Source organism: Diadema antillarum, unplaced genomic scaffold (assembly GCF_040938485.1).
Source record: "Diadema antillarum isolate AM-2024a unplaced genomic scaffold, OU_Dant_1.0 scf00000028, whole genome shotgun sequence".
Lineage (NCBI taxonomy): Eukaryota > Metazoa > Echinodermata > Echinoidea > Diadematoida > Diadematidae > Diadema > Diadema antillarum.
This window is the reverse complement of record NW_027270917.1, coordinates 2,755,726-2,779,183: the sequence shown is the minus strand read 5'-3', so window position 1 is coordinate 2,779,183 and position 23,458 is coordinate 2,755,726. Positions and strand designations below refer to the sequence as shown.

Below are 23,458 nucleotides of genomic sequence, written 5' to 3'. Positions count from 1 at the left end.
TGACTATGTATCTCCATTTAATTTTAACTGTTCTGAAAAGAAAAACAAATCCACCCACAGTTCAGTAGGCATTCACCATGCCATACATTAGTCACATATATTTGCATCCTCGCGAATTGTAATGCTGAGATGTGGTTTGACCATTTTGCATGCACACAAGCAGAGGAATGATTAGGATGAAGATGAATGAATGGATAGGAAGAAGGAGGAGGAGGATGAGTAGGAAGAGGAGGAGGAGGAAGAGGAGGGGAGGAGGAGGAGAAGGAGCAGGGAAAGTTGAAAAAGGAAAGAGATGAAAAAGTAGGACCAGGAGCAGAAGAGGAGAACAACTAAAGATGAAGAGGACAAGGGGTAAGAGGTAGAGGAGATTGAGGAGAGAGAGGGGAAGAGGAGAAGGATAGGATGGGAGGAGTTAGAGGAGGATGAGGAAGAGGTGGAACAGTAGGAGGAGAAAATGAGGAGGAAGATGGGGAGGAAGAGGAGAGGAAAAGGAGGAAGAGTTTGAGGAGGAGAAAGAGCAGTCGGAGGAGAAAACAATTGGAGAGGGAGGAAGAAGATTAGGAGGAAAGAGTATCAAGAAGGAGGTGGAGGAGACCAGAAGGAGGAGAAAACTTCAGGAGAGAAAAAAAAAATGAGGAGGAAGAGGCAGAGCATGAGCAGGAGAAGAGGATGTCAAAGAATAAGAGAAGGGAAGATACTGAAGATTTTGTTTTGGGAAGAATAGTGAAGGAGAACAGTCAAAACAGTGAAGCCATAGCAGGTTACATTTCTCTGCTCTTTTTATGTCAGATCTTTGTTCATCAAACACAGTATACATTACATAAATTATCTTTGTCCCGCAAAATATAATTTGTTTGGCCCTGTTGGGAAAAAAATACCGGTTTCAATCATGTAATAGTTTGTGTGAACTATCATTATATGACAAGTGAGTTTTCACTTGTTCCATTAGTTCTTTCTTTCTTTTTGATGCAAATTAGCTACTTGCCTTATGTGCTGTACGGTGTTATGTATGTGTTACTGCCCTTTGTACCTAGCCAACACCATTAGAACCTAACTGAGATGATAATGCAGGGCATGTAGAATTTATCACATTTTGCTGGGTCTTAATGTATGCCATTGTTTTGATTAGCCCGAGTAGTGATGATATTGGCATAATATTTCTCTTTTGGACTTCATTTATTAAGATTCAATGACGGTTATAATTTATTCGTGGAACTGTGTGTATAAAGGATGAAGGTAATATGGGGAAAAAATACAGATACACATTTCCTGCATTGCTCTGTAAATTGGTTCTCTGAACAAGCCACTAGACTTTGTTAAAAGATGGTTGTTTACGATCACGCGACCAGTCGGGAAATTACAAAATCTCATTGAGCCACATCCGCACGTTTACGTGTGCGTGACGTGGGCAGCGAGAAAATCAAACTGTCACACATATGTTGATGCAAGAATATTGGCAGACGTCCACTCTTGTTGCACATGGGTCCAACGATAAAAAGTATCCCACGTTATGTTAACAGGGCTGGTGCTTTGGTTTCTGCGGTTTTAAGTGTATGTCATGGCCGTTAATCGTCTCCTTTGTTTCAGACAGTAATGGGCGTGATTGACCTTAACGATCATTGAGAATAGAGCGCGCTGTTTCGCACCATATATGGTGATAACCTTGCTGCTTTCAGTGTGATGACCAGAAAAAAAAGAACAAAGAAAATAGGATAGAGAAAGAAATCAAGAAAGCTTATGGGTGTCGGTGTTTAGGTGAACAAAGCTAACTGGATTTGGGGTATTAATTCTCACTAGGTTATTAGCTATGACACTGCATTTGATGTTCAATAATGTATACTTGGAGAAAGGGGGAAAAAATGGAGTGTCAGTAAACAGGGCTACAATGCATGAGTCATGCGGTCTGACATTTTCGCCAGAGGCAGGATCCAAGCGTTCGTGCCAAGGACGATGCCCTCTACCAGGAATGATTTTTATCTCTCGATTGATAGGTGGGACGTGTTCCGCCGATCATTACGGGCCATTGCTGCGAGGTACAGCTGGCAGAGGGTGGTGGCCGCTGCAGTGCTGGGCCTGGTTGCCATAGAAACACTCGTGTTGAGCCTCTTCCACCGGGAGGTGATCTCGCTCGGACTTCTGGGAGTGGCGGTGTGGCCGTTATGCAGTGAGCAGAGGGGCAGAAACAAGGTATGTCCCATAATCGATTCATTTTTGGTGTGACCAAACAAAAAGAGGCTTCTCACTCCCTTGGAAAATTCTCCCCCCGATGAGAAAATGCAGGGAATTGAGATGGTTGGTGAACCAACTAGATGTCAGTCTTCGTTCATATTGACAATGAAAAAGAGGTAAAGATAAGAGATGAAGAGCCTGGAATTGTGCTCCTGTTACTATAAAGTTGGTACATGAGATGAGTCCATGGAGCATCTGGATAGATGAGTTTATCTCGCCTGCTATTGTCTCTGCCTTTTCCACTCCACATTTCTGTGGCAGACAACACAATTTGGATGGGAGTGGACATTTGACACTGTCTGTGCCAGGGACCCTTGACAGTGTGTGCAACTCTGTGGAGTTTTTATGAGTCAATCAGCATTCAAATCACACAAAGGGTTCAGGTGGTGTCAAAGAGAACAAAAGGGGGTAAATGAGCAATGTTCACTCCCCGTTTACAGCTAAGGAATGGTAGAAAAAAAGGGGTGTTTATTGTAACAAATTCCCTGTTTTTTATCTTTGTTTCCATTTTTGAAAAGCCTATTTTCATTCATACACGCTTGTTGTCGCATTTTAGATGCAGGGGTAATCCTGTTGAGATGTTTATATAGGCAGTCAAGCTAATTTCCTTAACTATATCAAGGTTAAAGGTCAAAAGCAGATGAAAAGGCAGAGGTAATATTCATGGGCGACTGATCTTGAATAAAATCATTTTCCCCTCCTCGGATGACTCGACTCTTTGCCCCCCAGTTTGAGTTGGGCTAGTGAAGTGATTGTGTACAATTTCATTCTGGTCAGTTTCATGTTTGTGGAGTCAAGAGGCCAAAACGTCCCGAATGAAGCCTAAAGACAGTTTGCACATTAAAAATAAAAGCTATATCGTACGCACCAGTGAGCACACACAAGTCATTGGAAGTTTGTGTCCATAAATATTCTGTAAGAGTACAGTACCATGTTGTGTGAGGGGATTGCGAAGCATACTGTAGATTTTATTACCAACCTGCCTATTTTGGGTCGCTCTTGTCCATATTCATATCAAAGGCATGGGTGAACGCAACAGCCAACAAAGATGCTCTTGGAATTTGATATGTTGTGAGGGGGTGATTTCACTGAACAGACCTTGAAAAATGAGGACATTCATGTGAAGCATGGGCTTCCAAAAAAAATCCCCACTTGTAAATTTCCATGTGATGTGAAGCTACTATCAGCTTGGGGGGGGGGGGGGGGGGGTGTAAAGTCAGTGCCCCCCAAAAAGATGAAATTCAGCGACAAGGTGAATTAAGAAGAATATTTGTCTGTGAGGGACTCGGAGGAACTGGATTTCCAGAATGTATTTCTTTTTTCCTTTTTTTTTTTTTTTGGTGAGACACTTAAAAGCTTGATGCCTTTTAAGCCACGGTGTCTGGCTGTACTGCCAACCATTGCCAAGGGCTATCAGTCCCATGCAGTGGTAATTGATGATGGCAATCAGTTGGCTGTAGTGTTGGGTAATAAATTTGCCCAATTGTGCTAGGGTCAGTGGACTCTTATCAGCACCAAATCATTTTGTTCCCCCCTCCTTTTTTATTTTTTCTTGATGCCCTTGCTAGTCTGCAAATGGATTACGGTTATCTGGAAAATTAGTTTGGGAAGTGTTGTGCTTGGACATGTGATATCAAGGTGCTTGTGCGAACTCATCTGACTTATGTGAGAGGTTTTTTTTGATAACCAAACCTTAGAGTGTTAAACAGAGAGCTATAAACTATGTTCCTTGAATGTGCATACTTGTTGCTATTTTTTGTGTCTTATCATACCTTCAAACCAGTTTAATAGATGGGGAAAGTCAAAGATGATGTGGTTTGCCAGGCTGTTCATTTTCTTTATTACTTGTCTAAAAGCATAGCAACAAGTACCACAACTATTATGTTTTCTATTACCGGTATGTTTTTGTTAGTACTTAAAGACCTGGAGAATAAAGCAGGGAGTATGACATTATATTGTAATGGCACATATCAACTGAAAATGCTGCTCCATACAATTTTATCTATTTTGTTTCGTTTTCAAAGATCAACTGTTTTTCATACATACAGTGTACATACAAGTCAATGCATAGATTCAGTTTGTGGAGATTCTAGATAAATGCTTTGATCTTTCAGTGCATGTCACAAAAAACACAGGTCTTGCATCTGAAAAAAAGAATAGGGAAAAAACAAACAGACCTAAAAGCAATCTTCCCATAATTGATGAATTTACATTACTCACACTTGCAAATATGGTATTTTAAAATGGTACAAATGCACACTGGTTTTGATGCAGAATACTGTAAAACGAGGAATGTTCGCATGCATTTTAATTTCGCAAATTTCGCGAGCACCAAGATTCGCGAAATTAAAATGCCCGCGAAAGTTCTTGTCAACACTATATGCATTGAAGGCCAGTGGCAATTAGCGAAAATTTCATGCCACGAAAAAGGCCGTTGGCTCCAATTCGCGAAAATTTCATGCTGCGAATATATCATGTTTTACAGTACATCAGACTCGATATACTTCAGGCAGTGGCGGATCCAGAGGGGGGCGCGCTAGGCGCACCGGACGTGCGCCCCCTCTTTGTTTTTGGTTAAAACAAAAGAAATTTTTAAAAATGGGGGGATGCGTGCACCCCCCTTTAATTTTGCTAAGGTGCCTCCCCTTTACGGAATTCCTGGATCCGCCCCTGCTTCAGGGGTGAACAAAACATCTCATCTAGAGTTACAATTGACTACATACTCTGTGATCAGGATCCTTACTAACAACCCCATCCCCTGAAAAGTTTACGAGGTGTTTTTTGGCAAATACCAGCTTTGGATTTTGGCACAAATACAACTGCACACACAAAGAGAGCACCAACTCTACTATATAGACATTACATGTGCAATACCATTGTCAGTGTGGCATGTTATACACACAAACACACTCACATACCCATAGGGCTATGGTTGCTACCATGCCCTTTTTTGTGTGTGTGTCACTCCTATAGAGTACCAAAGTGATGATGTCACAGTCTTGCTTTTGTTATTTGCAGCGTGGGTTGGAACCAGGTCCGAGCATAAACACTCGAGCCAAGTGAGGTTGTTTAGAGCCAGTTTCCATGGCAATGAATGGCAATGGCATCACACTTTGTTGCTGTATTTCATACATAAGAGATAAATCTTTTAGCCCCATTTCATGTAAGCTGAAATTATATATGTCACATAAGTTCTGTTGTTTTTCTTGAATTTATGAATGAGTTTACTAAATTATCTTGGACTGATATTATTTCACCTCCCCCTTCCATGTCAAAGGCAATCAAAAAATTGATGAACTGTAAAAGTGGAAATTTTCACGGTGTTGAAAAATTTCGCGCATTTTGCGCAACCAGAAACTAGAGCGAAAATAAAAGCACACAAATATTTTTGCATGCCATATATTCCAATAGTTGATGTCTTGATTCCGCAGAATTAAAAACACGCGAAACTCTTCTGACCCCGCCGAGCACGAAAAATTAGTTGCGCAAAAATATCCACTTTTACAGTAATGTGCATTGTTTGCACTGAATGTGGGTTGCCAGTACAAGGTGCACTATGGTATATGCATATAAAAATCAATTCACTCTGCCACCGATAGTCGCGAATATTTGCATCATGATTTGAATCATGACGAAAGTGACCAGGTTTTTTTTTTATGTGTGAGACAGTATGGGCCTATTAGCAAGTTTCAAGTCGCAACAACTTGCGCACCACTATTATTGTGACGTTTCTGAAATGGTCACAATTCTTTTTGGACAGTCACAATTACTTGCTGATTATCAACGGTGTGCAAAATAATACCGTTTTCCAAATATCCCATAATGTAAGGCACATGTTGGACACTTCAAGACAGTCGGGTCAAGGTCAGGTCAAACTCTGAGGCTCACACATGCACACATTGGCCTCGCTCAAACAGTCGCAATGTGGGTGTGGATTTTTCTTCATGGACTAGTGCGATTTGGATCGCAATTGTTTGTTCTGTTTTGTTTTGTTTTTTTGCTTACACACGTATGAAAGGGAGCAAAAAAAACTCCCCAAAACAACGAATTGCGATTCCAATCATGTTTTTTCAGTGTATGTGAATGGGCTTGTTGTGATAGGGGTGCAAGAAGTTGTGCTTCAAGGTGTTATAGCATATCCCAGACAAACCTGAACTGCCCAGTCTTGTGCCAAGGTGAATGAAGTAAAAATAGGGCATGAAGAATAGATCTGGACAGAACTGGAGGCTAGAGTACGATGCCAGAACTAATGTGCCCTGACTAAGAATGGGCCCTTAGAACCATCCTGGGATTTCCTAGAAACCCCTTTGTGTGTGTGTATGTAGCATCTTTGTGGCTCATCAACTAAACCAATCTGTTATCTTGCACAACATCCTCCTGAAACTTAAAACTTTTGCCAACGTTTTTAAATAGAAGAAGCTGAACATTTTTGGAAACCTGATTTCCAAATGTGAAATGAAACAAAAGTATCAAAGAATGATCTACAGTGCATGAATAAATATTTGTGAAAGGAATGGCACTTGAAAGTTAGTCTCAAGCAAAGCATCTTTTCGTGGAACGATTCTGGCCGAACTTTACTCCAAACTTAGCTTTGAATATCATGCAGCGCTCATATTCTGGTGTTCTCAGAATCAAGCCAGCAGTTTTGGGTTCCAGTGCAAGGGAAGGAAGCAAGACTTTTATCGAGCATTTGTTTGACTGGGTGTGTTTGTTTATTTCCTTTTGACAACCTTTCTCCCTAGATATTCCCTTTTTATGGTTAATTGAGGTTGATCTATCTTTTTTTCCCCCCCTTCATCTTTGGGCTGGAGGTGAGCACTTTACTTATCCACCCTTTACACAGTCTGGTATGCTTTGAGATTTTAGGTGAAAATGTATTGTTGCCAGTAGTGGGTGTAACACATAAAACTACATATGTTGCATAAAACTCTTCTTGTTATTACCAATGTTATTGTTTTAGCATTGTTTGTTTAATCTTATCTCTTTAGCATATATTCAAACACGGAAAGGAAGGAAATGCAACAACAAAAACTTTTGAAATAGTGTTTCAGCATTACATTTCTAGGGTGGTTACACAAATCTGAAACTGAGCATTAAATGGCAGAAAACTATGGGTTGTTGTTGTGTTTTGTTTGTTATGTGTGTGTGTGTGTTTTTTTGTGTTTTTTTTTTTTGGGGGGGGGGGGGGGAGGAGTGGGACAAGTGACAGGACCATTCAGGAAGAAAAGGAGGAAGCTTGGGAGGTGGATCCACAGACCCTCCCCTGAGGCATTGGGAATACAGCGAAGACATAAAGTCATGTTTGTTTTTTATTAGTTTGTCGTAGCCCAGGTTCGTTATCCAACGCGTTCCTTTGAAATGTAGTGCCGCATGATGAAACGTCTCCTCGGATTCCGCAAAGATGTCCTGTTTGGACGGGATCCAGGTACATCATGGTGTCTCTGACATAGGAAACTTGTCAAACAGGACGTCTTCTGTTACCATAGCGATTGTTGCCATGGTTCAATGTGCAGAACTGGTTTATGCATGCTCTATTAAGAGCCATGTTGATTCTCATCCAAAACAAGATACAATGTCCACTGACTTTAAAAAAACTTTCTTCAAATATTTGCTGATAGCTTGTTGGACTGAGTAGATTTTTTTTTTCATCTTTTTATTTTTAAATTCTAGTATAAATATAAGTCTGCGTGGTTGTGGTTTTGAAACTACCCTGGATTGAATGGCGTTGAGGGATACTAACTTATAATTACTCTAGCAAATGAAAATTGTAAGTAAGTAATTTGGGTGCTGTTGGTTATTTCCAAGGTTTGTAATTTTAAAAATTAAATGAGGCTCAGCATTCTGAAGGTTTGTTCATCTGAAAATGAAAAAGAGGTGCGTGCTCATGAACCTTTAGAATTAAGAACCTTATTTTGGTTTTGGATAAATGGACGTGTATTCAGAATGAAGAACTTTTTTTTTTCAGATAAAAGAACCTTCAGAACAACAAATGTTACTTCATTTTTGGAATTGTAAACTTTCAGATTAATGAACTGTGACTAGTAACTGAATAGAAACATCTTTTTTTTCACTTGCAAATACACACTTTAATCATTGAAGGAGTATGAGCCTGTCATTTTGTTTCTGATATGCCTAATAAATAGTACTTCTTTTGACATGATGACCAGAAAAAAAGACAACAACCAAGTGGATTTATTTCAGATTTCTTAAAGAGGTACATCATGAAAAAAATCTCATACTGCCCGTAACTTTTGGTGATAGTGCCCTCATTGATCTGCCTTTATATACTCAAAAAGGTTGATTTATTGATTGTCTCCTTGTGTGTGCTCTACTAGCCACATTTCTTGACAGATTTATTCAAGTTTTGTGTGGAAGTTTATTATAGTCTAATCTGAACTCCTAGAATTTTTTATGATGCTGCCCCCAATGTTCTTCCTTTTATATGTCCTAGGGCAGCCGTCTTGTTTTACTGGCCACATATTTGGTCAGATTTTATGCAAGTTTTGTACAAAAGTGTATCATTGTCAAATCTTGGCCTGGACTAGTTTTGGTTGTGCAACCCCCAGTGTTCTACCTTTTTATTGGGTCCTAGGCAGCCACTATGCATTATTTCTTGTGTGTGCTCTGTATATAGATATTCTTCATTGATTTTCTTGATTTTCCAAAGTTGTATGGACATGCATCATGCTGCAATTTAGACCCATGGTCTCTGGTAGTGGTTCCCCTAGCATTCTGCCTTTTATGGGGTCAAAGGTCATATTTTTGTTGGCTTCACTCAGGTAAATGATGGTCAAATCTATGCTCCTGCTGTTTTTGGCAATGCTATAGACTTCAAAGATCATGTACAGGATCCCCAGGTCATTACAGACAATGGGGTTAGAATACCGGTAATATGTGCTATGCATCAAATCAGGTAGTATAACGTCATCAAGTTTAAAGCCGATGGCAGGAGTCCTTAGTTGGAAATGAGACCCCCTTCTGGGAGTTTTTCCAGCATCTTCCAAATTTTGTTAGAACATAGCCTTTGGTGTCAGAATGGCGTATGTCACATTTCAGCACAAAAAAAAGTGTCACGCATTTGGCAGGCAGGAATAGCATACCGTAGATGCTGGATATTTTGTGAGGGTTTTGTTTGCTTGAATTTCATGAGTTGAAATCATTTTGAAATCAACAACCCGCAAAAGTATGTTACTCCGGTTACATGAGTACTACCGGTAAGTATGAGAATGATGTGCTGTATGTACAAGCAGCATGGGCAAGCAACAGCTACACACAGATGTCTAGCCTTCCATTTGCACATTTATGCCAATACGCTGAGCATACGAAAGCACTAGAATATTCGCGCTCCCAATCACGGATTCAACCACCTGCGAAAATTGTCTTTCTACTCCTGATTTCGCCAAATGTGACGCCCGCGAAATTCTTGGCATCTACCAGTATACCTCTCGCGTCACTTCAATTGTCTGTGAATGTCTGTAACTTCTTCATCTAGACAAACAAAAGGGTCTCCTCTATCAGGTGACATTTCACACTCGTCACATGATTTCGCTTTTATTCACCCATCAAGATACAATGAGGGCAAAGCTTTTGAAGCCTCCAGACAGTGTGAGTACCTATGAGTACCAGGTACTGCTGCACTTCCTCGCTGAGCACAGCTGCAGGATGCTGGGAATCCCACATGGCATAATTGCAATGCCGTGCTTAATCTCCAATCTAAAGTTCCTCTTCAGCGGTTTCCATTTTCGATAGACAAACGGATTAAGACCCTGAACCAAAAAAAAGAGCCCAAAAAAAAGTAATAAAGAGGAACATTCAGGATGAAATGGGAGGGGCAGAGATTAACGGGGCGTCTTGTGATTCTTCAAACGTACTTCAGTTGTTTGACGCCAAAGGAGAGAAAAAACTGGAGCAGCAAACAAACTGGGTTGCCAGTGGGCTGTGTGTGCCCTAGATCTTGATGGAGTGGGAAGGTCATCCAACTTTTGTTGTAGGAAAGAGGATTCCATGCCATCAGTATTACTCATGCTCTCAAAGAATTTGAACCAGCCATCCCAGATCTGGGGACATCTTCTCTCCCCCCCCCCCCCCAATAAAAAGCAATAACAACAATTACAACAGCCCGACAGTGTGCATTTTTTACCAGCACATTGTCAGTTGAGCTTCAAAAAAGGCATTTATGCTGCCTTTGCCCTTTATATTCAGAGACTTTAGATTACTGTATAGGGCACATATTAAGCGAGTCTAATTGTTCCCTCATTAGGACTTCCTAACAATTTCACGAGTGGTTAAATTTGCGATCGTGGAGCACAGTACTGAACGGAGAAAATGTATGCATGCACGTCACATTCATGTCGGGATCAGTCAGTATTTTCGCATGTCTTTAAATTCGCGAAGAGCACCTGACTTGCGAAGTGCACAAAAATTAAAACCTCGCGAAATATCTGGCGTGTACAGTAGTCTGTACAAGTGTATAGGGTTTTCTGTGCCAGTAAGCACACAAAGGCCCGAATTCACGAAGGTGGTACAAATGAAACCATGGTTTAAACCATGGACAAAAACCATGGAGTGCCAAGTGTCGCATGGAATATTTCGTTACGAAATCAGTGATTTCGTTGATGAAATGACAACATTTTGTAATGAAATGACAACATTTTGTAACGAAATGAACATTTCGTCCACGATATGATAATTTCGTTAACGAAACGGTCATTTTGTCGACGAAATGACCAATTTCATAACGAAATATTCCATGCAACATTTGGCGCTCCATGGTTTTTGTCCATGGTTTAAACCATGGTTTCATTTGTACCACCTTCATGAATTTGGGCCAAAGGGTTATTGCTCTACAAGATGATTGGTGATACAAAGATCCTTTCATCTCACTGGAAATATTCTATATGAAGTATCACAACAAAATGATGTCATGTACCTGCTAAATAGCATTTGCCAGTCAAATTTTGAAATTGTTTTGTGTGCATTTTTTCTGCTTATAAATGAATTTACAGACATGACCTGTGCTTTGTCAAATACAGAAAATAATGCAAATGTCAATATTATCCTCCCTCAAAATCATGGGCAATTATTCCTTCATTTTGCTACATATCATATTCTTACTATCATAAGGAGCTTTCAGTCAGCAAACAAATGACATCAGTATGAAAGGGTGTGTACAGTTCTGGTCGAGGTGAAGATTTAGCTTTTAAAGTTTTGCGAGATATTCAGAAACTACTCTATGAGATGTCAGAGAGCATGCAATTCTAAGGGGTATCAAAAGTTTATTTGATGAAAATCGGTTTTGAAATGGCTGAGATATCCAAAAACAAGGTGAAACAAAGATATCCTAATAAAGTTGTGGCATGTCGCCTTTTATTATTAGCACTTTTTGGGATATCTCAGCCATTTGAAAACCAATTTTCATCGAATGAACATTGAATCCTTCGTTGAATTACATGCTCTTTCATATTTCATAAGAGGCTTTTCATTATCTCACTTAGGAATGTTCGAAACGTGAATCCCTACCTAAACCAGTACTATACAGTCCCTTTAATGTCTGTTGCATTCAGAATCACTGATGATTTAGATCATTGTCAGTTCACGTACTTTTAAGAGCTTGGAATGACAACGTGCTCACTTAGTTTTGCAACAGTTAGAATAGTGGGGTAATGCCAGATTAAATATCATATTAAAGTGCTTAACGTTTTTGTGGTGGTTTTATTTTCACAAATTTCTCGAATGGGCTCTCGACCTCGAAGAATATTGAGAAAAATGCAAACAAAATGTTGCCCTGCACGCACTGTCCCAGGCCAACACACTAGTGTTGCATTACAAGTGACTACTATTACTAGTTTGCTATCTGGCCTCTTGCTCAATTCCTTGGAATACTACAAACAGTATTCTTTTTTTTTTCCCCTGAGAGATTTGAACTCATTTATATATATATCTGTGTGCAAAAAAATATAGCGTTAACAGTAGTGTCTGCTTGTCAGGTGCCTTTAACACTTATCAGACGTGTCTGCTTCGTAGAGTCATAAATTTTAAATGCGGAAAGTATGTTTGTGAGGTGGTTGAACTACTAAATGAAGACTTGCACAGTGTGACTATAACTTTGAGTATGAATGACTTTTCACCTATATAATATCCACAGTGGGAAAAAAAAAACCCAAACAAACTGAAAGTTGTAGCGGCACTTTCATTTCTCCAACCAAGACAGGGAGGTGATGTGATCATGCATGCTACATTTACAGAAGAAACTCAGGCTGCATTTATCAACTCATTTTTGGCGTAGTGTCAGTTTTTCCAGACAACTCTCAGGGAGTTTTTTGCAGTTGATTAATGCAAAGCTGTTTTGATTATGGGGTTATAAATGTGTTTCTGAAACGCTGAAAAAAGTGTGATCACAAACACATTTGAGCCAGAAACTTGTTTCTGTACAGATGGTAAATGCAAAGTCGTTTTGAAATGTGTTAGTAGCTAGGATCTGCCCACGCCAACAACTGCCAACTACACATCTCTGCTCCTTGGGTCAAACTGCGCAATGACAAGGCCTCTCAATCGACTTACGACAGATTTGGTAAATGCAACAACTCAAGAAATGCGATCCAAAAGGTGTTTGCAAACACGATTTGATAGTGGATAGTGAAACGCATTTCAAATATGAGAATGATGATAAATGCAGCCAAAGGGTGCGTTCGAGCGCTCTCCTAAAGCGAACTGTACCGTACCGTACCTGCGCCAGAGGAGCGCTCGAATGCTCCAAAAGTGTACCGTACTGTACTGTACCGAGCCAAAAGCGGACCACTTCCCAATGTGCTCCAAAAGCGTACCAAAAGTTCGCTGTAAAGCATGCGCGTATCATGAGCATACATCATAATGCAAAGACATCATTCTCTTTGTTCGGGATAGCTGTAAGTAGTTCAAGTGCCAGGTGGATGACAATCTTGCTACAAAAATGTGTGATCTTTTCTAAAAATAACTTGTGAGGTACGCTTTCTCAACAGAGCGCCCCAACGCTTCAAATCTGGTGCAGTTCGTTACGGTATGCTTTGGTTCAGTTCGCTTTGGTTCGCTTTAGAGCGCTCGAACGCACCCATAGTCTCATGATGAGAGCGTCTGGAACAAGGCACAACTAGTTATTTGAGGAAGCAGCCTACTAGAATCTTTCCTCTTAAGGTTTTGCTTGCATAGAGTTTTACAGAAGTCCCCCATTTGTATGCACCCGAAATTAACTTTTTATGCCTCCGCCACGAAGTGGTGCTGGAGGCATTATGTTTTTGGGTTGTCCGTCCATCCGTCCTTCCATCCGTAATCAATTTTGTGGGCAGTGTAACTAAAAAATTGTTTGAGGTATCGTACTGAAACTTGGCATGTATATGTATGAGTGGGCAAAGTTGTGCCTATCAACTTTAAGGCGCACATGCTCAAGGTCAAAGGTCAAATAGTCAAGGTCAAATGCTCAAAATTTCACTATTTCCCCCATATCCATGCAATGCCTGAAGGTATTTTCTTGAAACTTAGTGTATACATGTATTAACAAATAAAGATTCTCCAGAGAGAGTTTTGGGTCATGAAGTCAAAGGTCAAAGGTCAAGTCAAAATGTGGAAATTTCACATTTTCTCCATAACTATCTCACAAATGGTTCAAGGTATTTTCACGGAACTTAGTTCATGTATGTATATATGCATGTACTCACTGGCAGTGATTACCTAGGGAATTTGGGGGTCAGGGGTCAAAGGTCAGTGGGTCAAAGGTCGAGGTCAACTCCTCAAAATGTCACTACTTCCCTCATACCTTACCGAAAGTAGCGCTAAAATCCTGGCAAACTCGTTAATCCTACCGTATTTTGATTATTGTTCTTGTGCATGGTCAAACTGCTCACAAACCCTTAAAGATGTGCTTATCAAACAACACAAGAAAATGGCCAGAGTGGTAAGGAGAGTGGATCACACAGTGCCAACCAACCAGGTGCTTGGAAGGTTACATTGGATGACGCTTGAAGAGAGGTGGCGTTTGAACACTTGTAAAGCAGTCTTTAAGACACTTCATGGCAACATGCCCAAATATGTGCAAGAACTCATTATGCCCCTTGGTAACATACATTCATATCGTACACGAAACACAAGTAATAATGGTCTCATAATCCCACAAGCTAAAACTCAAGCAGGAAAAAAATCATTTTCACACTATGCATCATGTATTTGGAATCGGCTCCCCGCTGAAGTCCGAAACGCCACCTCTCTTCAAGCATACATATCTCACTTGGGGTAGAATTTTGGTATTTTTGATATTCCTGTTTAATGTTAAGGTATTATTTTTTTTTCTCAAATAATATGAGTCTGTGTATTATTATCGTGACGGATTAATTTTGCATTTTTTTTTATTTACAAAGAGTATTGATATTGTGTTGATGTTATGATGTAAAAAGGATTGTCCTTGATTTGTTATTTTGTGTTTGTTGAACTGTTATATTTTGTCATTCTGTTGCAGGGCCCCCTAGGATAACAGTGTGTAAACCACTGATGGGGCTACCCTGGGTAAAGAAAACTGAATAAATAAATAAATAAATAAATATTTATGCAATGCCTGCAGGATTTTTCTTGAAACTTGATATATTACCCAATAGAGATTCTGTGGGAAGTCTCTTGCCAAAAGGTCAAATGTCAAGTTAAAGTGCTAAATTTCACTTCTTCCTCCATATCTCGAAAGTGACTCAAGGTATCATCATGAAACTTAATACATATTTATGCATGTTCTACCTGACAGTGATTCTCTTGGGAACATTAGGGTCAAGACATTGTCAAGACATTGCACTATAGACGTAGTAGGAGAACCGTGCATTATGAAGGAGGCATACCAGTTGCCACAGCGATATTTCTAGTTGAAAATTGATTACATGTATTCCGATCCAAAAAAAATTTAATTCTTGCGCAGAATGATTCTTTCGACTCCCGTGATCCACGTAGCAATGCCAAGATCGGTCCATCTTTATTCATTTATTTTTTTCAAACCATTGCAAATAATTTGCCCCATGCAGTGTGTTAACAACACACCCACACAAATTAGAGAACATAATGTATTTTTAATCCCGTTCCGCGGGTGTATGCAGCTTGCCACACCAGGTATCTGCACACAGTGATGCTTGGAGTCACATTCCGGCAATTGCTTCATAGGCATGCACAGTTGAGAGATTTAAAGGGCTACACTTGCGGCTGAATTGATTTTTGTATCGCCATGTGTGAACAGTTACAATTGATTTTTGCGACGCGATTAAAAACGTGATTATTCTTTTGTGTGAATGGGCCCACAGGTACATCATCTAGAATGGCTGTATTTTGAGTCTGAGTCCATTGGCAGAATGCTACAACCTGTAGTATATGAAATGCTATAACCGTTTTATTGTTCTAATTATGCCTTGATGCAATGTGTGAATGTGGGCGTGTGTGTGTGTGTGTGGGGGGGGGGGTCTACCTGAAAGTCATTTATCGATCAATGAATGGGGTTTTCCCCATTTCAGTAGCTTCGTGGCACTTTGTGGTTTTCCCCAATGGGATGTGTTTAGTCATCCGAGGCATTGGCCTCACGTCTGTCATGGAGTGATATAGGATGACAGAGTTAGCTTTTCTTGGTTACTGAAATCAAGACGCTCACTCTTAGTGAGGAGGTAGTAGATGCTTGATTAAAGAAATGAATGTAAATGATGTTCTGCAGTATCGTTGTAGTAATGAATTTGTTAAGACTTAAAGGGGAACAAAGATTAGAACGAGGGGAGCATTAGTTTTAATTTTGACTTGAATTACTCTATATCTGAAACTCATAAAACGCCATTAGTGCAAGTCACAGCCACGACTATGGGCTAGCAAACTGCGAGTTTTGTGGCATTCTGTAGGCCCATCGCAAGAGGAGTTGTCTCTCTCGCCCGCTCCAATAATTGTGCTTTCAAGGATACCCCTTGTAGTTCTTGTAGATATGGATTGCTAGGAATGTCACATGTTTCTCAAAGAAGCATACCTCCCCCCCCCCCCACCCCTTCCTGATAAATTTGCTGCTGGAGACACATGATCTACAAAGGTGTATACTGACCCTTTCTGTAAAGGCCGTGTCACACCTTTCCGGGCAAGCCTTGCGTGCGACTTGCAAAGAACAATTTTGACTACCCGGAGGTCCCTGTAGATGATCCGCACATGACAGTACCTAGCATGTATCTCAACCGTAGTCGTTCGGAGGTGCGCACGCATATTTTTTTACCCGCAACCGTGTTTAGGCCCTGTCACACCTTTGCGGGCAAGCTACTCAGGCTTGTTACATGTAGGGATTTTCCAGCATACCGGACATTCCTGAGAGCGGAAAAGGATTTGAGCGAGTCAGCGCATGTGTCTTACTTGCTGGACGCGTTCTACTTAAATTATACTTGCGAGTATACTGTGTGACCTTTGTACCAGTCGCGTGGGGGCTGACAACTCAGTGAAGGAATTCCTCTAATGGAATGGCTGAAATCCCACAGAATTGTATTATCTTGGCTGCATACGAGATTGCCAAGTACCTGCGTGGGAGCTGCCTGGGAAGTGCTGCCGCTAAGGGCCTCCTACTGGCGTTCTGCGTGGACCTCTACGGGCATTCCCGCGACTCACCCGGAAAAAGTTTTGGTCATGCTCAAAACTTGGCTGAGGTTAAATCGGACTTGCGTGAGCACCTCCGGGCAACTACGCGCTAAATACTGTCAGGTGCGGACCAACTGCGGAGAGCTCCGGGGAGTAAATTTGTTTCCCCGCTAGTCAAGCCGCAAAACTTTCCCCGTGCAGTATGACAAGGCATGAATGAAAATTGCAAACATTCTTGTTCGCCCGCTGAAAATCTTCTACGTGCTGGAAACTACCTCCTCGCTACAAGCCCGCGTAGCTTGCCCGGAACGGTGTGACATGGCCTTAAGATAAAGAAGTCAGAAGTACAACAAAAAATTGCGTTTGCAGTGTAATGGTATTTGTATTGATGAAAATATGCCTATATGCTGAGGGGTACAATTAGCTTATTGTTGCACTTCAGATTGTTCGAGATGAAAGTATGACAATTCAGTGTTCAAGATTATTTTTGTGTAAATGCACCAAGCAATTTGGTATAGAGAGGGAGAGGGATTGAGAAAAAAAAAATGGAATGTTTTCTTCCCTTGCCAGTGCAGAAATTGGAAGTGTCCACATCAGGCTGTGAGTGAAATGTCGCCCTCTACAGGGATTTTTGGAAAAGCCTCTACTTCAGGATTGCTACTTTACTATGTGAATCAGGGGTACAGGTTGTCCCTTGTGTATAAAGCCTTTGCTTGGTTGTAGCACAAGCCATGTTCTGTCTTTTTAGAAATGAGTCATGAAGAATTGGGCAATTCTTGAATGTTATCTTAAGAGCAAGTGCATAATTATCCACAATTACATATATATCTGTCTTGCTATTTTGTCAATGCATTAAACACAAAATTTGACCATGAGATGTATGAAATAGATTCTATTCTACCAGCATGATCTTCCTTTCTCCTCATAAACGCATTTCTTGTAGAGACAGGGTGTCCACCATGCATTGAATTTATCAGGAGTCACATTCAATTACAAATGAGGTACTGACATTGTGCTAATATCAATCAATTTTGTGCACAGTATGTGGTTGCCGGGGGTGCTGGATTATTGTGAGAGTGCATACGTACATGTATGCCACTTGAGTGGGGATTAATGGTGCCTGGATGGTTTGCATAAACCAGTCTGCGCTGGGATTAACCAATTAAGACAGACAGTGATGAATGTCCCCCGCCCAGACAATGACTTTGTTTAAACCGGAGAGATGCTGACTTTGACCCCCCCTGCTTCTGTAACAGTTTAGGGTTGAAGGTGATGGGTTTCAACACCTGCCCCTCCACCTCCAGCCTGTGATTATCCAAAGTGCCTTTGTCATTTTGCGACACTGAAGACCGCATGCAGGGTTTTTCTCCCCTGCCCCCACCCCCACCGCCCCTTCCAGTGACGCCCCTTCGCGGGTGATCATCAAAGATGCCACCGTGACTCAAAGACAAACGTATGGGCACTCCCGGGGTGCAATTTCATACTGATGACAAATTTTGCAAACAATTCGTGTGAAAAACCTTGCTCTTCGGTCACACCATACCAATCACGCTCATTACTAGTGCAGTTTTTTTTTTTTTTTGCATGCGTGCGTGCGTGCGTGTTACGAGCAGAATTCCTGGCACAGGCATCCTGCGCAACTGCGACACGGCCTGGGTGCCACGGGGATGGGGCAAGAGTTGCTCTCCTATAGCTCTGCGTAATTCATCAGGGTGTTGTTTGTTCATTGTGTCGTGCATGGGGGGTACCCATCAACTCAGTGTCAAAATATTTTCACGACTCTTGTGTTACTTGTTACAGTTTTTAGGCTTGGTTGCATCTGAATTGAATAGACGCAAAATATGATTAGTGATGGCACAGTATCAACTCCACCCTTTTCAAGTTTAAAACACATTGTAAACATAGGGGCTACCTCGGAGATGTCCAACTAGATACTTGAGAAGTTAGTATTTTTTTTGTTGCATCACGAAACAAAAGTACTGACCAAGATCTGTCATGATTATTTTGCTAAGGAAACTCACTAAGGTGTCTTTGTAGTCATACGAAACCCTGTATTTTGAGAAGCTGTAATTATTGATCTTGCTGTGTATTCAAGGTAATAATTCTTGCATCAAGTTGTTTTTATTTGTCAATCAAATGCATTAAAAACAACTTGGTGCAAGAATCATTAGGTAAATATGCAGTACCCTCTGCCATTTATAAGCGAGTAGAACCATCACTGACTATCGGGCGAAAGCTCAGTAGTCTAGTGGATAAAACGCCTGCCTAGCAACATATCATGAGGTCTTGGGTTCAAATCCCACCCGAGTATGTATTCTCCCATGGATTTTTATCCCAGCTTCTCCTCAAAACATACAGTGTTCATTTACATCGACAAAGGGCAATTTGTTAATTAGTTGATTATAAGTTTGGTAGACACTGACACTGAGTTGATATTGAGCTCTGGTTCACAGTGTATTCTAGCACTTTGTTGTAAACCCATTCCATACTGAATTCTGAATTTCTAGAGACTTAATACGCAGGCCACCAGGTTCCAGTACACAACAGGTTAAAGACCAAAATGTAATGTCCTGTTGACAGTTACTATCTTCTATGCCACAGGGGAGATAAAGAAGTGATTAAGTTTGGAACCAAAGTTTTGATCTGTTAATGCGTAAAACACAGCAGGTTCATGACAAAACCAAAGCTGCTCTCAAAAGATTGAGTGTGAAAAATGAAAATAGAATGTTATATTTTAGTGACAAAGCCATTTTTTGCCTACTTAAGAGATGTTCAGTGGTAATTTAGTCTTGATTTGATGTGTATTGTGTGATTGCGTGAAAAAAGAGAAAAATCTGTCATGAAAAATCATCACCATTCTTGGTGTAATGGTGGTTGTGCTCTGTAAGAGCCCTGGCTTCACTGCCAAACACAGAGCATGGTTGTAAAGTGGGATGGTTGGTGTAAAAGTACTCCACAGTGTAAAGTTGTATTTTTATGCAGGAAACCCTTTGCTGAGAGAAATTGTCTTTTTTGACATCTTGTCATTAGTCATGCTCTTACTTTCCTCATCTTGTAATTTTGCAAAATTTAGGGGACAATACCCACTGAAACATTGGGCCAAATTATTTATGATGGATTCTGACAATTTTTCTTTCAATTTTTTTTTTCACTTTCTTTGTTTTGTTTTGTTTTTTCAGTTTTGCTTTCACACCTCATTTCTAAAACCTGCCACGGGAAGAAAATGATTGGGAAATTGGCCTCTAGATATCGAGTATCCCATTTCCGAACGAAACATAACATGTTGTTATAGTTCAGTCAAATTCCCATACAGTGCTGTTTTGCCAGTTTTGATGTCTACAATTTTTCTCAGGGTATCCTGGTGACGGGTCATAATAAACCACTTGACTCGCCAGTCCAGCTATATTTAGCCCATTCATGCTGACAGAATCCTCCACAAAACATAATAAGATGGCTACTTATTCTGAAACTCAAGTTTCAAGCAAGTAGGAGAGAGAGAGAGAGAAATGGTCATAAACCCCAACTGGACCTGCCCCACAAAAATTAATTTTTCACGAAAATTGCACCTTCCATCGCCTGGGTACTGACATATGTTAGGGGCAGCAATTATTCCCCCTGCTTTCTGAAAGTGGTTTGTTAAGTGCTCTTTCATTATGCTAGAAAAGTGAATTTTTGTGGAATTCCCTTTATATTTTCTTGATATTGTTGTCCACACATGACGTCATAACCTCTAGTAGTCTCCTTATCCAGCGGTTCCAACACCAAAACTTTAAAAATTCATAACGTTTGCATCGATTGTCCCATTTCCTCAAGCTTTCTATGATGTGTTCTACTAATGTTGCTGCTTTCACTCAATCTACATTTGTCTTTGGTTTTGGGTGGATTTTTTTAAGTGACAGTTTGCATGCCTTCAGAATCCTCACTTGGATGTATCATTATGTTTTATACTATGAGCAATTTAAAGAAACAAAACTACTAGGAGCAGGATACACCACATACTCATCCTCAGAAATTTCCCCCTAAGATAAACAAGAAAGAAGTAAAGATTGTGGAAACTGCTTTCAAGAGGATCTGTGCATGAGCTTCACACTTATTGAGCTATTATATTTTCTGGGACATTAAAGGTGCTATTTCACAGTGCGTCAGTCCGAAAAAGAAAACGAAAAAGAAAAATTGAAGCTCTTTATTCAGGGCTGCACACAAACCCATTTTTTTGTACTGGTCCAAACTGCCTCTTTGACCAGTAGGTATCCAGTTTTTCCACTTTTTACTGGTCTATTCCTGAAAGAGTTACTGTTCCAACAGTGATTTTTGCTGGCCAGGGACCGTTGGACCAGTGTCAGTGTACAGTGTCGCTTTATATATCCCTACATACATCCTGTGACTCCAATATTGTGCAAAATATAAATCTGAGAAACTGATGTACAGTAAAAAATGTAGACCGTTCTGTTTTGAAATACTTTTACAGCATGATGTTTGTTGGTATACTGCCTGATAGTGACAACATATACTTTTCAAAATTCTACTTAGGAAAGTGTTCCTTCATATTTAAACATCATTGTATACCTTAGTCAGGAAAGTTTGATTTTTGTCAAAATTTGAGTCACTAGGTATATGCTAAGCAGTGTCTTTAATGCAGGAGAACATGAAATTGCTCTCATAAAGGCAAGAACTGCCAAAAAAAAAAAAAAAATGAACAAGAGAGGCATTCAGATTGACTTGAATGATCTCGAGGGACTTCCTACTCCCAAGATCTGGGAAAAATGTCAGAAAAGAGAGAAAGAGACAGACAGAAAAGTGAGTTCCCATCAGAGCTCATTTCCAGAGACTGCTGTGCCCATGTGGTAGATCGCTAGCAAACGAGGTCAGTGCTTTTCCGAGTTTGAGACCCTCAGTGCAGGTAGCTCCATGCTCAGTGGTAATTTTCCCCACCCCCCCCCCCCCCCCCCCCCCACGAGATCCACGTGTGATCATTCGGACAGCCGCTGCATCGGGCCGATCTCATGAAAGGTACGAGCGTAGCTAGCGCCAGACTGGATGCTGCAGAACGGAGACAGAAAAATTAAAAAAAAAAAGCTTGGGAGTGAAAGGGACAAAGACAATGACCGAGTGGGGAAAAAGGGAGACTGGGGTCATCAGAGATGATCCACTATCAAAAATTCCCACGCCATCGACCCATGATTAGGCTTGGATCATTTTTTTTTTTTTTTGTCTCCCCCTCACTGGAAGACGTTAAAGGGAAACTGACCCAGGACTCAAGAGGGCGCTGTTGCACGGACCCGTGTTTAATGTACTGTCAAAGTGGATATTTTCGCGTGAGTAATTTTTTGGGCTCAGCCGGTTAAGATTAGTTTGGCGTGTTTCCAATTCCGTGGAATCAAGACATGAACTACTGGAACACACAGCAAGTAAAAATATTCTTGTGTTTTAATTTTCGCACTGGTTTCTGCTTGCGATAAATGCACAAAAATTTCAGCACCGCAAAAATGTCCGCTTTTACAGCGTCTGCCACATTTATATGTTCCTGATGTCTGAATATAAAATGATTTGTATCGTGAGTATGTTGAAAATATTTGAAATGATTTCAATCTCAGATTGTCTAGATCTATTCCGCAGTTGTTTCTGGCTTGTTCCGCCTAGTACATACCAATCCTTGACAAAGTTTGCTTACTAGCTAGTGTAAAAACTTACGCATAGATAGGTGATCTACTCTTATTAACAGTTAACTTGTTAACTAGAACTAACAGGGTTAATCGTAATGGAGATGGCGCCGATCATCACGCCATCCAGCAGCACCCTCTGGAATTCCATGTCTGTTGTGTACCTTTAAGTGTGTGTGCAAAAGTGTGACCGTAGCATAATTTTAAGAAAGTGGTTTAGGTGTTATAAGATGCATGGCTCACCAATTCAGGATGACTTCTTGCGCTCCTGTCACACATTATAAATTATGCCATTACCAAGACATCTTTAGAGCAGCCATTACCAACTGGTTTTACAGTCTGATGCAGGGCAATTTCTTGTTCCAAAATCTGAATCTCTTCATCAGTGTGATGGAACTATCAATCCCTGGACGAACACTATGTTTCTCCCTTTCAAATTTGCCGTAAGTTGTGATAATTATATACCTTGACAATAGTAATAAAGGATGACGATGATGGTGATGATAATTTGATGATGACAGTGATGATGATAATAATAGTGATGATACTTGCACAAAAAATGATGATGATAAAGAGTCACTATAATGCCAATCACAGCGCTGATAATGATGATTACCGTATACGCCGAATATTTTGCGAGGTTTTTATTTTTTTGCAAATTTCGCGAGTCAGCTGCTATTCGAGAAATTAAAAACACACGAAAATATTGACTCTAATGCCGATATGAATGTGACGTACGTGTATACATTTCTCCATTCCGTACAGGACTCCATGATCAAGAATTATCCACTCGCGAAATTGTCTGGAAGTCCAGATTCGCGAAAATTTAGACTCGCAAAATATATGGCGTATACAGTATTTTGTAATTAAGTGCTGTTATCATGGAAATTTTTCTGCAGTTTTGGCTGCTGTTGAAGTGCTTACTATAAAGTGTTGGTAAATCTGTCACATCGTTTAATTATGAGTGAGACCAT

The 23,458-nt window shown here is 40.4% G+C and overlaps 1 protein-coding gene across 1 annotated transcript in view; it reads left to right on the top strand.

Moving 5' to 3' along the window:
• Positions 1 to 23,458, top strand: part of LOC139735469 (GPI ethanolamine phosphate transferase 1-like) — a 52,570-nt gene that overhangs the window by 15,439 nt on the left and 13,673 nt on the right. The window contains 1 exon segment of the mRNA XM_071646228.1: positions 1,992 to 2,187. Coding sequence (XP_071502329.1) covers positions 1,992 to 2,187 — 196 coding nt within the window.